At 38.8% G+C, this 13617-nt stretch overlaps 2 protein-coding genes across 4 annotated transcripts; one reads left to right on the top strand and one right to left on the bottom strand.

The window, feature by feature from the left end:
- Positions 1–1255: 1255 nt before the first annotated feature.
- On the bottom strand, positions 1256–7913 carry sele (selectin E). Of its 3 annotated transcripts, none has more exons than XM_061239648.1 (17): positions 7807–7913; positions 7579–7654; positions 7032–7412; positions 6591–6695; positions 6322–6501; positions 5869–6054; positions 5163–5351; positions 4811–4996; positions 4459–4638; positions 4093–4278; positions 3741–3920; positions 3387–3572; positions 3060–3257; positions 2793–2912; positions 2430–2451; positions 2164–2242; positions 1256–2022 (listed from the first exon to the last, which is right to left on the bottom strand). In XM_061239648.1, exons 1-16 carry the CDS (start codon positions 7807–7809, stop codon positions 2182–2184), a joined length of 2439 nt encoding a protein of 812 aa, XP_061095632.1. In that variant the 5' UTR covers positions 7810–7913; the 3' UTR covers positions 1256–2022; positions 2164–2181. The 3 variants fall into 3 exon arrangements, with proteins under 3 accessions (XP_061095632.1, XP_061095634.1, XP_061095633.1); XM_061239650.1 differs by having other exon boundaries at positions 2799–2912; XM_061239649.1 differs by having other exon boundaries at positions 3060–3254.
- A 3602-nt stretch (positions 7914–11515) lies between these two features.
- On the top strand, positions 11516–13152 carry si:dkey-51e6.1. Its single transcript, XM_061240385.1, has 3 exons — positions 11516–11722; positions 12530–12654; positions 12785–13152. The coding sequence occupies exons 1-3, from the start codon at positions 11578–11580 to the stop codon at positions 12875–12877; spliced, it is 363 nt and encodes a 120-aa protein (XP_061096369.1). The 5' UTR covers positions 11516–11577; the 3' UTR covers positions 12878–13152.
- The last annotated feature ends 465 nt before the right edge of the window (positions 13153–13617 follow it).

The raw sequence follows: 13617 nt of genomic DNA, 5'->3' as shown, positions 1-13617 counted from the left end.
TATCATCAAGAACATGTTTGTTTCTCACATACTCTCTGAAATGTATTTCAAATTAAATAAAATTTTGTTGGTCATACTGTTATTTGAATGCTATCCTCAGTGAAATTTATCTTATTAATTCATCACAAAAAATTATGTTTTAAGTGAAATGTTTGTATTTGCTGAAAGCCTCAGCCCACTGAATGATTGACAGATTAAAACTATAGACCACTTCTCAATGAAATCTATCACCTACCTATGTGGAATAAAGGATTAAATAACCATATAGCAATGAACCAAGACTGTATTCTGTGTAAATCAAATACAGAAACTTGCATTATGTTCTCAATTAATTTAATTCGGTAGAAAGCACAAATCAGCTTACAGGTCTCCCTCAGAGTTCAGGAAGTTGTGACATTGAATTACTTTCAAACACAAGCCTATATTGTTACAATATTTTGCCATAGAAGGATATTTGTGAATGGGACCTCTTCAAAAAGTGAAAAAAATCTTTATAATAAAAATACATTTAAAAAATATTGTGAAAAGGAAGTCTGACTCCAAAATAAATCAGAACATTACCTTCTGTCTACTGCTGACTGAAAGAAAGGAAATGGTCAGTGTTTTCATAATGTGTGTACCATTGTGCAAGCCTGTCAAGATATGACCTGGCCAGAATTAATTACCTTCCCTTAAGGCAACTTTGCCTATTTTATATAATACCATTTCACCAACTAAAATAAGGGCACAGGGCTGTGTGAAACACAGTCATCACAATTATGTGGCTGAGAACTAAATGAATACATGCCATTTACCAACAAAAAGTGCTTTTCTTCTGATAGCAACCCATATGGCCCATTATAGTGAATTTACTGGTTGGCATTGACCAGTGACATCATTAAAATACACCTCACAAAACCTGTTAGTAATTAGGCCTTGCAATGAATACATGATTTCTTTGTTTGGTCCATTAGAATAAGTTCCAATATGACAGAGAACTGACCTTTATGCTCAAAGTAAAACTATGTTTTTCCCAAAAACCCATGTTTATTTATCTACAGTGTAGTGTAAACTATGTAATCTTCACAGTCCCAGTCACTGTTTGTGACCCTTTAATTATACTGTATAATACCCCCAAGGACTGATTGCTGAGTACAATGTACAGTAGTTGAAAGTTAATCATATTTGACACATTATCTGGTTGTCCTACTGACATTGGGCACTTTTAATAATAATACGGAACAAGACATGTAAATAACATACAGTGCAACTGTGGTGAATTTGAAAAATATTTATTATAAAACATTTGAATTTGTCCACACAACCAGAACTGATAACAGATACAAAAAAATAAATAAGCATTTATTTACAAAATGAATAATTATTTCCCATTGTTCAGCATGACAAAATATGGAATACTGCAACTTACAAACTTAACCTGTGTGATGTAATATATTCTGATATCTGATTTTCTGAAAATTGTGTAAAGCAAAAAAGTGTGTACGCAGAAGAACAATGTGCACTTTATTTACAAGTTTTGAATTATACCTCCCATAGGAAGGAAAAGTAATGGAAAATCTGATAAATATTCACATTAACAGAAGTCATTCTTCAGCCCATTTCATAACACATATCTCATATGGTAAATGGTTGGCATTTATATAGCGCCTTTATCCAAAGCGCTGTACAATTGATGCTTCTCATCCACCCATTCATACACACACACTCACACACCAACGGCAATTGGCTGCCATGCAAGGCGCTGACCAGCTTGTCAGGAGCATTTAGGGGGTTAGGTGTCTTGCTCAGGGACACTTCGACACAGCCCGGGCGGGGGATCGAACCGGCAACCCTCCGACCGCCAGACAACTGCTCTTACTGCCTGAGCCATGTCGCCCCCATATCTCACACAATTGCTCTTCACAGTCACAAAATAGTTGGGGCAATGTAGGTTTTTCGCAGACAGGACCAGTGTACTCATTTAGTTATCTATATTTTTCCAGACGTATTCTCACGGTACAATCTCCTCATTGTTCCAAATTCCTGCAATAAAATGGATGCATAAAATATATTTATTACACATTTTCTTGGGAGATATAAACAGTCATATCAATGACAAGAACAATTTTATCATAACCACCAGTACTGAAGTCATTGTGATGAAAATATATGAGGAATATTTACCTGCTTTTATGATTATCTTTAAATAAGGCTGTCAATGCTGTTCTTGTACACTTGAGGAGGAATGTCTTCGTCTATAGAGCTAGGAAAGGCAAATAGAAATGTTAGCAAAAATATATACCAGACATGTGCTGTTGAGACTACTGTTACATTGACTAAAGAACTGAATATCTACACATTTAAGTGTAACGAGTGAAATTTAAATGAGTGAATTCAAAGTTCTCTTGTAATAAGCAGCATTTTCAATAGTAAATAAATATAGTACTCACCTATTCAGTTCAAAATGTTTTGCTGTAAGGAGAAAAAGGAAATTAATTAATGATGATGTGTTCTAGTGAAACCCTCAAATAATTTATCCTAAATTATCCTTCCATCTCTACATAAATATTAGTGTACTCATAGACTAAGCCTGACAAAATTTTATAAAAACTATATAAAATACTTTTATTTCAAAATAGATGTCATATTTTATGTGAAAGTCAGCTTAATGTGGCAATTTAAAGCTCATGTGAATAGGTCATGTGATGGATTTAGGTTACGTGATGGATTTGGGTGCAAGCGATCAATGTGTGGACTGATGTTTGATAGCATTCCTTTAAACTCTGCATGCAGAAAAATGAACAATCTCTTGCCTTTACCTCTCTGCTGAAATCGCTTCACAAGCCACAAGAGAATGGACAGGGCAATGGACCCCATAGCGCCCGCTGCTGCCACAACCAATGACGTGGTGCTCAAAAACGGCTCGGGTCTGGCTGTGGAGCAAAAGATAAAAGACTGGCATCACAATCTGACTTCTGCCTGACAGAAGAGAACAGTTGCACAATGGTAAAAAAAAATAGCTTGCCTTCATACTGAATGGCTGGGACTTGACATGTGGGTATTTGACAATAATGATGTACCTTGACATGTGGGTATTTCTCCAGTCCAGTTTCCATATATGTTACAGGTCAGGGTTTCAGATCCTTGGAGGTCAAAGCCCTCATGGCAGGTGAAGTTACAGTTGGAGCCATAGCTGTAGGCATAACTGAACTCTTTGGCGATGTAGGAACAGACCATGTTTCCACCAATGGGCTTCTCTATTGAGGGGCATATCACTGCTGCAAAAGAGACACCATTTTAGTTCACAAGTACAACTAATTATCAGTCCTCCCTAGTCAACCCCCTACTCCAGGACAACTACAATGTTGGGTGGTGCATCTCCCCGGGTGATTCAGGCAGAGGCTTACCTGTACAGGTGGGTATATCAGCGCTCCACTCTCCTGTCCCAGAGCACTGCACACTCTCTGCTCCCTGGAGAATAAAACCCTCATCGCAGCTGAAGGTGCATCTGGAGTCCAGCCTCAGACTGTCCAAAGATTCGGTGCATTCCATCGCCATGTGAGCGCCCATCTCTGGACTCTGACACTCGATAGCTGAGGGAGAGACAGAGAGAGACAGTTTTGGGTTAGCCAGCATAACTGGTGGTGCACCACTAAAAGCACAGTCTCCTCTACATGTAACATCTTGAGTATCTTAGGAACTATAGCGCCAGTATTCACTAAAACATTGTGAAAATTTAACCGTAGTCATTTGGTGTGTACCTTCACAACGTGGCGCCTCCTGGCTCCACTGCGCAGACTCTGTGCAGGTGAGGCTGGGGGCTCCGTGCAGCTGGAAGCCGGCTGCGCAGCTGAAGTTGCAGATGGAGCCGAAGCTGAACTCATCAGAAGCGCAGATCATACCGCCGTCAACGGGCTCCTCCAGCGATGGGCATTTCTTAGCTATAATAAGAAGACGTAATTTTAATTCACAGCGAAAGTTGTAAGACTAACCTGCTTCCTATTTAACTATATACTCGTCATTGAGTCCCTCAAGAGTTCCCTACCCCTGGTCAAGCAAACTGAGAATGTGTTGGGTGGTGCATCTCCCCGGGTGGTTCAGGCAGAGACTTACCTGTACAAGTGGGTATATCAGCGCTCCACTCTCCTGTTCCAGAGCACTGCACACTCTCTGCTCCCTGGAGAATAAAACCCTCATCGCAGCTGAAGGTGCATCTGGAGTCCAGCCTCAGACTGTCCAAAGATTCGGTGCATTTCATCGCCATGTGAGCGCCCATCTCTGGACTCTGACACTCGATAGCTGAGGGAGAGACAGAGAGAGACAGTTTTGGGTTAGCCAGCATAATTGGTGGTGCACCACTGAAAGCACAGTCTTTTATACATGTAACATCTGAAGAGCTTTGAAAGTCTAATGCAGGCTTAAATTGTGAGTCAGCTCATTGTGATATATTTGCTGTGGTCATCCGGTGTGTGAGGCTACCTTCACAACGTGGCGCCTCCTGGCTCCACTGCGCAGACTCTGTGCAGGTGAGGCTGGGGGCTCCGTGCAGCTGGAAGCCGGCTGCGCAGCTGAAGTTGCAGATGGAGCCGAAGCTGAACTCATCAGAAGCGCAGATCATACCGCCGTCAACGGGCTCCTCCAGCGATGGGCATTTCTTAGCTATAATAAGAAGACGTAATTTTAATTCACAGCGAAAGTCGTAAGACTAACCTGCTTCCTATTTAACTATATACTCGTCATTGAGTCCCTCAAGAGTTCCCTACCCCTGGTCAAGCAAACTGAGAATGTGTTGGGTGGTGCATCTCCCCGGGTGGTTCAGGCAGAGACTTACCTGTACAAGTGGGTATATCAGCGCTCCACTCTCCTGTTCCAGAGCACTGCACACTCTCTGCTCCCTGGAGAATAAAACCCTCATCGCAGCTGAAGGTGCATCTGGAGTCCAGCCTCAGACTGTCCAAAGAGTGCGTGCATTCCATCGCCATGTGAGCGCCCATCTCTGGACTCTGACACTCGATAGCTGAGGGAGAGACAGAGAGAGACAGTTTTGGGTTAGCCAGCATAACTGGTGGTGCAACACTAAAAGCAGTCTCCTCTACATGTAACATCTTGAGTATCTTAGGAACTATAGCACCAGTATTCGCTAAAACATTGTGAAAATGTAACCGTAATCATTTGGTATGTACCTTCACAACGTGGCGCCTCCTGGCTCCACTGCGCAGACTCTGTGCAGGTGAGGCTGGGGGCTCCATGCAGCTGGAAGCCAGCTGCACAGCTGAAGCTGCAGATGGAGCCATAGCTCAGCTCTGTAGAGGGGTCTGCACTGCAGCTCATGTTGCCCTCCTGGGGAGCCTGCAGTAAGGGGCAGCGCACAGCTGCAAGGCAGGAGAACAAGCTAAGTGTCTATCTAAAGGCCCGCACACAACAAACCGACGTCAAAGAACTAGCAACAAACAAGGCTGACTGTTACATCGCTTAGCATCGCCTCGAGTTTCCTCACATTGCCTCAGGTCACCTGTAGAAATAACACCCACTACTATTCTGCAGATGCTTGCTCTTGTCCAGAACAACTTTACACTATTACATAGTATACATTTATACAGCTGGATATATACAGAAGCAATTCAGTTTGCTACTTTGCTCAAGGGTACAACCACGGTATCATATAGGGAAGATGAACTTGAAGTCCAGTTCCCTTAGCATTGCATTACACTGCCACCCATAATTTACCTTACAGTACCATTTGGATGAACTGAAGTGATCAAAGAATAGATACATCACAAACTGTAGCCAGTGATATACCTCTGACATGATGATACGCTGTTGAGATTGAGATGCTTAAAAAAACAAATGTGTCAATATAGGTAAAAATGATAACTCAAACGCTCTTACCTTCGCAGTGCGGCTGATTGTCATTCCACTGTCCGGCAGATCCACATGTTAGTTTGTTGGAAGCTATTAATCTGTGCCCTTTATCACATGAGAATGTACAAGTAGAGGTATAGCTGAAGTTGCCAAGTGGATGTGCGCAGTCCATATAACCATTTGTGGGGGAGACCAGCTCATTGCACTGAATAGCTAAAGAAATATCAGAAGACAAAAAATGTTTGCACACAGTGCTACGAGGGAAAATGTCCAGTACACATGAAATTAGACCAGTAGGTCCTACATAATATTTTCAATTAGAGATATTGGCTGGCTCTGACATTTGTTTCATAGCTTGTATTTGAAAATAAAAAAGCTGAAAGATGGCTTCCCAAAATTATTATCATATGCTAGCTGGCTGACGAAAATGTCCAAATGTTGAATTTACTAATCTCAAGTATAACAACAAGAAATAATTACCTTCACAAAGAGGTGGCTCTGCAGACCATTTCCCAGATGCTGTACACCTTAATGGTCGTGAGTCACTCAGCTGATATCCATCTTCACAGGTGAACTGGCAGGCAGAGTCGTAGGAGAAATTCCCAAAACGGTGAGAACAGGACCCTAGTCTGGAGTTGTCTATCACCTCACAGGTAACAACTGCAAATAAAATAACATGATTAATTCAAAACATATTTTACAGCAAACATCCTTTGTGTAAGCATAATCCACAATTCATTGACACATACCATGTTCACATTTTTCTCCAAAGAAGCCTTCTTGGCATTTACATTCATGACTGTTGATGGTTTCAACACATTCTCCATGACCACAGGAGTCCTTCTGACAAGATGCTAGAGGATAAAAAAGAGTTACATTTCATGTATTTCTTTTCAGAAGTTTGGAGATTTGCAATAATTTTGTAAGATGATTTGTTCCCTCTCTTTAGTAACTCGTGTCACAGTACAACATCAAATCTTATTGAGGTAAATAAGCTAATTTATCTGTAATTCTTCTGCTTCAACAAAACAATTCTCAATAGAAATGCATTGGTAAAATAAAATTTCATAAAAACACAAGCAAGTGCTCAAACACAAAATGTATGCTATTTTACTTTAACAATATAGTCCTACTAAGATTAATAGTAGGACATTTTATAAATAAACATGTATCTCAAACTAAGCACATACCTGTGTAGCACAAAGCCGTTTTCTTTTTCTTGCAGGATTCATCATTCCATTTCCCGGCATCTTTATCCCGCTTTATGTAAATTTCCACACAGTCCTCATTGTTCTTCCCATTGTTTGGTTCTCCGACAGCCCAATTTTTAGCTTCTTCCGTTAGTGTTTTTTGAGTTCCAACCCAGGTCCACACATTGTTGATTTTACGGATCCCAATCCAGTAGTAATACCTTTGCCTTGGCAAATATTCATTGAGATGCGAAATTTCTCCCTGATTCTGAATGGCCACCATGTCTGTGTAGTGCTCCTTGCACCACTTTCTTGCGTTTTCCCAGATCATAGTTGTGTCAGAGTAATGATATGACCAACCATCTACTCTTTTCCATGAGACTACAACATGGAAATGCAACAAAAAACGTGTTACTCTTGCATGCACTTTCATACAAATAAAAAACAATTCCCAAAAATAAAATGAATAAAATAAAAAATGAAATGAATTCAATAAAATATTGAAAACAACAATTCAAACAACAATGAATAATTAATGTATTCTTACAAAAATGAAGAAAGGTGATGAGGGCCAAGCAATTCAACATCCTGACACTGCTCTTCTGTTTTCCATAGGTATATTCCTAAAAAGTAAAAAGACAAGTAAAATACAAATGTTTATATAAATAAATATTATAAACATAGTATGATTATTAATTAAAATCAATGCATCATTATTAGTAATAATATAATAATTATTAATTTAGTTGTAATATAGTTATTATTGAATAAATACCATGGCAAATTCTTTTTTTAAATCACTGATGTGCTCCTGTTTGTATTATTTGATTAAATGGTACCCTTCTCTTATCCCTGACAAATATATACATACATCCAGGCAGCCATTTCCATATTCATCCTGTGACGTAGGAGTTTTCAGTAATGGAATTTCCCTGCTGGAAATTCTGTCTTCCTGTGTCCCTGCTCTCCATTCAATTGTTATCAGCCTATTTTTCTGAGGGAAAGTGTGATCATTTCACGGCCAAGGGACAGAAAGGAAATCCAAAGCTTTTTTTCAGGAAATTCATCAAGAGACTTTAAAGTCAATGCACTTAAATAAATAAATGAAGTCTGGCGACTTGTGTTTTGGCATCTGTGGGGACATTCCCAGAAACAGAAAAATCCCAGCTTTCCTTCATATCCAGTAATAATACTTATTTGCCCATTAAATTGCCACACAATCATTCATATGATGTATGGTGAATGTTCATACTGAATTACACAGAATCTACAAAATGATACAAAATTCTTATTGTCACAATATGGATTAAAACTGCTTGCCTTGAAATAAAGGTTCAACTCACAATACATTTTTGAAACAGATTTACATGCTTATATACAAATTGCCAGTCACTACTATAGTTACTTTAACTTAAATATACATAAATGATATATCCTGGTACGATCTTACATAACAATTTACATTTGTATCTTAACCTTTTGTTGAAATAGTATAAATTATGGCTACTTCTACAAGTGCCAAGTCAACAGTCAATGAACTATGTCATGTGAACTATGTTTAAACAGGAAGGAAATGAATGAAATGTAACAAAGCCCTTGTGTTCTGCAATAATCCAGAGTAGAGAGCTTTCATAACTTTCATAAATTAATAGATTTTTATTAAAAGTCAATTTCATATATTTTAATGTATTTTAGTTGAATGTTAAACATATATTATAATGTACTCTATATGAAATAATAATGTAATATATAATGTACAGTGCCATGAAAAATTATTTGCCGCCTTCCTGATTCCCTCTGTTATTGCATATTTGTCACACTGAATGGTTTCAGATATTTAGACTAAACATAATATTAGACAATTAAGGAACAAATGTGGGCACAAAATACATTTTAATTATTCTTTATTTATTTAATGAAAAAGGTTGTCAAACACCCATATCACCCCTGTGTTACCCCCTTAAACCTAATACCTGGTTTCACCACCTTTAGCAGCAATAGTTGCAATCAAACACTTCCTCTAATTTGATATCAGTCTTTCCCAAAGTCACTTTGGGTAAAAACATCAGCTAAATAACTGCAATGTAATGTAATGACAAAGCATTGCTGTAACAAATGTGGTGTTTACTTTTGTTTTTATATTTTAATTTTACTTTTCATATAATGGAGCAAAAATAGTAGGGACTCCTCAGTACAGCATTAAATCTGGACAATATAAAAAAGGTTTCACATCCTTTGAAAAAGGGAAGTGGCTTTGCATGTCTCTGCACACCTAAACAGTTTTAAGTAAAAAAAAAAAAAAGGCCCCAGGGATGAAAATAGTAATTAAGTTCTTTCGAGTTATTTGTAACAAAACCAATCAGGCAAGTCAGTGTGGCCCCCTTTATTTTCAGATATCCTTATCCCTTATGTGTTTTTTTAAAGGAGGTACCATCACATGACAAACAATGAGAAACCGTTTTCCTGGATTGCATTTGGTGGACTTTTTGTGGAGTCATGAACATTTTGTCAGGAAAGATCTTATCAGTCTACCAGGCATACCTCTCTAACCTTTAGTTCCGACTATTGTAGTCTGCTTACTCCTCGAACATAGCTACAGTGCGCCAGGGACCATTTCATTAGAAGCATTTTGGCAGAGGTTTTTAAGAGCTTTCACAAGAAACCCATATAAGTGATTTCCCCGGTGTGTTTGTAAAATTATGTCTTTTTCACACCCTTAAAAAAATCCATATTATTTCCACACTCATGCAGATAATTCCTAAAACCATGGGATACCAAACATGACACATACAAGTCTATGTAGGTAGGTCTATTATAAAAATCATGGAACTTTTGTATATACACTCATTAGGTACAACTGCTCATTAACACAAACAAGGAATCATGTACCTCCAACTCAATATACACTCACCGAGCACTTTATTAGGAACTTTATTACACCTACCAATTATCTAACCAGCCAATTGTGTGACAGCAGTGCAATGCACACAATCATGTAGGTATGGGTCAGGAGCTTCAGAATGGTTCAAAAAACAAAATGTCAGAGGAGATGTCAGAGGAGAATGGCCAGACTGGTCAAAGCTGACAGGAAAGGGACAGTAACGCAAATAACCACACATTACAACAGTGGTATGCAGAAGAGCATCTCTGAACACACAAAGCATCATATCTCTAAGTGGATAGGCTACAACAGTAGAAGTCTAAAAAATAAGTTTAATAAATGCCTAATAAAGTGCTCACTGACTGTATATAACATGCAGATATGGTGAAGAGGTTTAGTTGTTGTTCAACCAAACATTAAAATGGGCAATCTCAATGTTATCTACGCATGGAGTGTAACTGGTGGTGCCAGACAGCATCTCAGAAGTAGCTGCCCTCCTGGCATTTTCACAGTTCTGTGGCCACACGTTGTTAATGAGATATGGCACAGGAGTACAGGCAGACTTGTTCAAGCTATCAGAAAGGCATCAAATGCATAAATAATAGCTGCCTACCACAATAGTATGCAGAAGGGCTTCTATGAATGCATAACATGTCAAACATTGAAGTGGATGGGCTACAGACATTACATTACATTACATTACATTACAGGCATTTGGCAGACGCTCTTATCCAGAGTGACGTACAGTTGATTAGACTAAGCAGGAGACAATCCTCCCCTGGAGCAATGCAGGGTTAAGGGCCTTGCTCAAGGGCCCGGATCTTATTGTGGCTACACCAGGATTAGAACTACCAACCTTGCGTGTCCCAGTCATTTACCTTAACCACTGCGCTACAGGCCGCTACAGCAGTAGAAGACCATGCCAGGTTCTAGTCCTGTCAGCTAAGAACAGACAGATGCGGCCACACACACACACACACACACACACACACACACACACACACACACACACACACACACACACACACACACACACACACACACACGTTTAGAATAGACCATCATACACATTAGACTGTTCACCGTTTCTTCAAATAATCTCAGATTATCCCCCTTCAAATAATATGGTCTATGATAAGTATTTCTGCAGACATACAGACTTGTGCGTCATTGTTGTATTGGCTGCACTGTGTTTATATAAGAGACCAATGCAGCTCAGTGGAAGTGACTCATTTAGCAGCCAAGTGCATGGTGACTAACTTCTTGTTCACCTTTTGATCTTAGCTCTATTAGTGGCGCCCGGCGCACGACTAATAGCTACAGTATGTAGATGCTAAAATTAGGCTTTTTATGGACTAGGTTCTGTCAATAAAAATGTATCATGTAGGTGATTTCACGTTCCTTTCCCGTTCTCTTCTTGTTTTCCTTTAGACGATTAACACAACCACATGCAACACATGATTCCCTGAAAGATATGAAATATATCTAGATTCATGACTGCGCAATATAAAGCGATATAGCAATTTGTTTATGCAAAGCTCTAGCTCTTTAAATTTTAAATAGATTCGAGAGGGCATAAGCCACTCCTTCCACCCACCCCTCTCCTCTCCACCAAAGGTTGTGTTTGAAAGGGGATTGCCTGGTCTGGCAGATCAGTGAAACGCAATGGCCGCAGACGTACTGTGCAAAGTTTCTGATGTTGAAATCGACCCTGACGGAGTGTTCAAATACATTTTGGTGAGGGTGAAGGTGAAAGATCGAACAGAGTACAAAGACATAGTGAGAGGCACAAAGAATGCTCAGTATCACAGTAAGTTCACCCTGAAAATGAGCTGAACTGCGTAGGCAATTTTGTAATGCAGGATAGAGACACGCCTCCGTAAACTTCCAAAAGTGGGAATTCGTTCAATTATTTAGCAAGATGAATGGCACGTTTCATAGTGAGTTACATCAAGTGAACCATCGCAAATTTCTGGTTTCACCACACGAAGAATGTTGCGTGACTGCTTGTATGCTGTAACTGTGTAGTTTTCCAGTCAAACATTGTGTGACCATGATCAGCGCAGCTTGAATGCAAGCTAGCAAACGGGTGCGTAATGGCAGCTAGCTAAGTACAGTATTGGATTTCATTTAAGGCCAAATGTTTTACTAAAATTGTGCCTGTTGACTATTCACAGCAAAGGAATTTAGCTAGCTATGTAGCCTTAATGAATGAACAGAGGCGATTTTATAAAATACTTTTCTTTTTTTTTAAACCTATGTTTTTTACTTGGACAACCAATGGTAGCTAATAAAGAAAATTAACTCATTTCACATTACACATCGATTACGCATGTAACGGGTTATTCCGTTTTCTAATTTCTAAAAATTTGTCTAATTATGACGTGACAATATTTAATATTTGAAATATTAATGTAGAATTTTAATCAGGCCTATGTTTATTTGCAATTCATGGGCATTTTTCCAGCCAAAGCTTTTTCATGAAATTTTACCATGTAGATTAAACATCCGTTCCAGAATACAGAACAAAAGCATTTGACTTCTCTCCGTAGGTTATTTTACCGGAGTATCCTCACAAGGTAATAACATAATGTTAATTTCAATGTAATCTGCCCAGATCACATATTTGAGAAGGTCAGTCCTGAGATGGAGAACTTGGGACTAGACTGCACCTGTTCGGGAGGTGGCAAGATTGAGCACAACAGTAAGGAGAAGACGATTCGAGTGTTTGGTGAATCTACAGTAAGTTAGCATCCACTACATTTTTTGCTCACAGTACTATTTCCATGCTTGACAGCTCACATGGTGTTTTTATTTGAATTTGTCATGTAATTATGTTGTTCTGACAGACCCCTTTTTTCTATACTATTAGGGCTATGGCAAAGCAGAGCATTCAGTGACTGCTGAAAAGTTGAAGTCCACCTTCCAAGACTACAATATCACCTGGTCTGATGACAAAAAGTAGACTGTATTTAATTAGGCAGTTTTTTTATCTGATATCAATTTCATATGCTAATATTCAGCCCCATTACTAAAACATGTCAAGGCTAGCATAGTAAGAGCACAATTTGGTATTTCAAACATCAGCCAATGTATATAAACAGTTGTTAGAGCACTAAATCAGGTGAGATATATTAAATATCCTGTCCGCATTATACCTGCTATAATTTAATTTTGTATTTCCTTTGCTATGCCATTGATACCCTTGTGAGAATCCTAAATAAAAGAGTACAGCAATAATCTTGTGTTTTGATATTAAATGTAGATTGTTGTACAATCTACATTTACATAGTGTGGGTACAGTCCAGACTGTCTTGTCTCTTATTTGCTTTTTAATTGTCCCACCAGCAATCTTGTTTTTTGGGGGGGTTTTTTACTGATTCTAAAATGAAGCGCATGCTGGTTGCAAAATATTTTTTCTGTGGCTGCAAGGCAAAGCCAACTCCTTTAGCTGATCTTTTTTAATTTCATTTTAATTTCATACCAATATGTTTTCAATTATCCTGTGCCAACTTCCTTTTTTTAGTGAAAAAGGATTAAAGGATGTGAACCCCATTATCAACTCAAAAGAGGTCAGCAGTCAAAAAGGAAGGGCTGGCTATTTCCAGTCTACTTCTTAGAAGTGTAAAAGGGGCTTTTTTGGTAATAGCTGTTGAAAGTTTGGCTTATTCAGAATATAACAGATTTGGGATTGAGTCCAATGAA

Source organism: Conger conger, chromosome 4, assembly GCF_963514075.1.
Source record: "Conger conger chromosome 4, fConCon1.1, whole genome shotgun sequence".
Taxonomy (NCBI): Eukaryota; Metazoa; Chordata; class Actinopteri; order Anguilliformes; family Congridae; genus Conger; species Conger conger.
The sequence above is the reverse complement of the archived record's forward strand: the minus strand, read 5'-3'. Positions and strand labels throughout refer to the sequence as shown.

Excerpts from the sequence above, each read along its gene's own strand:
- sele (XM_061239648.1), bottom strand. Across the intron at positions 5,352-5,868 it reads CAATCAGCCGCACTGCGAAG|CTGTGCGCTGCCCCTTACTG; the intron begins GTAAGAGCGTTT and ends CCTGCCTTGCAG. Across the intron at positions 2,452-2,792 it reads ATTTCAGCAGAGAGGTAAAG|CAAAACATTTTGAACTGAAT; the intron begins GCAAGAGATTGT and ends TTCTCCTTACAG.
- si:dkey-51e6.1 (XM_061240385.1), top strand. The coding sequence starts at position 11,578 with ATGGCCGCAGACGTACTGTGCAAAGTTTCTGATGTTGAAATCGACCCT. Across the intron at positions 11,723-12,529 it reads AAAGAATGCTCAGTATCACA|ATCACATATTTGAGAAGGTC; the intron begins GTAAGTTCACCC and ends TAATCTGCCCAG. Across the intron at positions 12,655-12,784 it reads GAGTGTTTGGTGAATCTACA|GGCTATGGCAAAGCAGAGCA; the intron begins GTAAGTTAGCAT and ends CTATACTATTAG.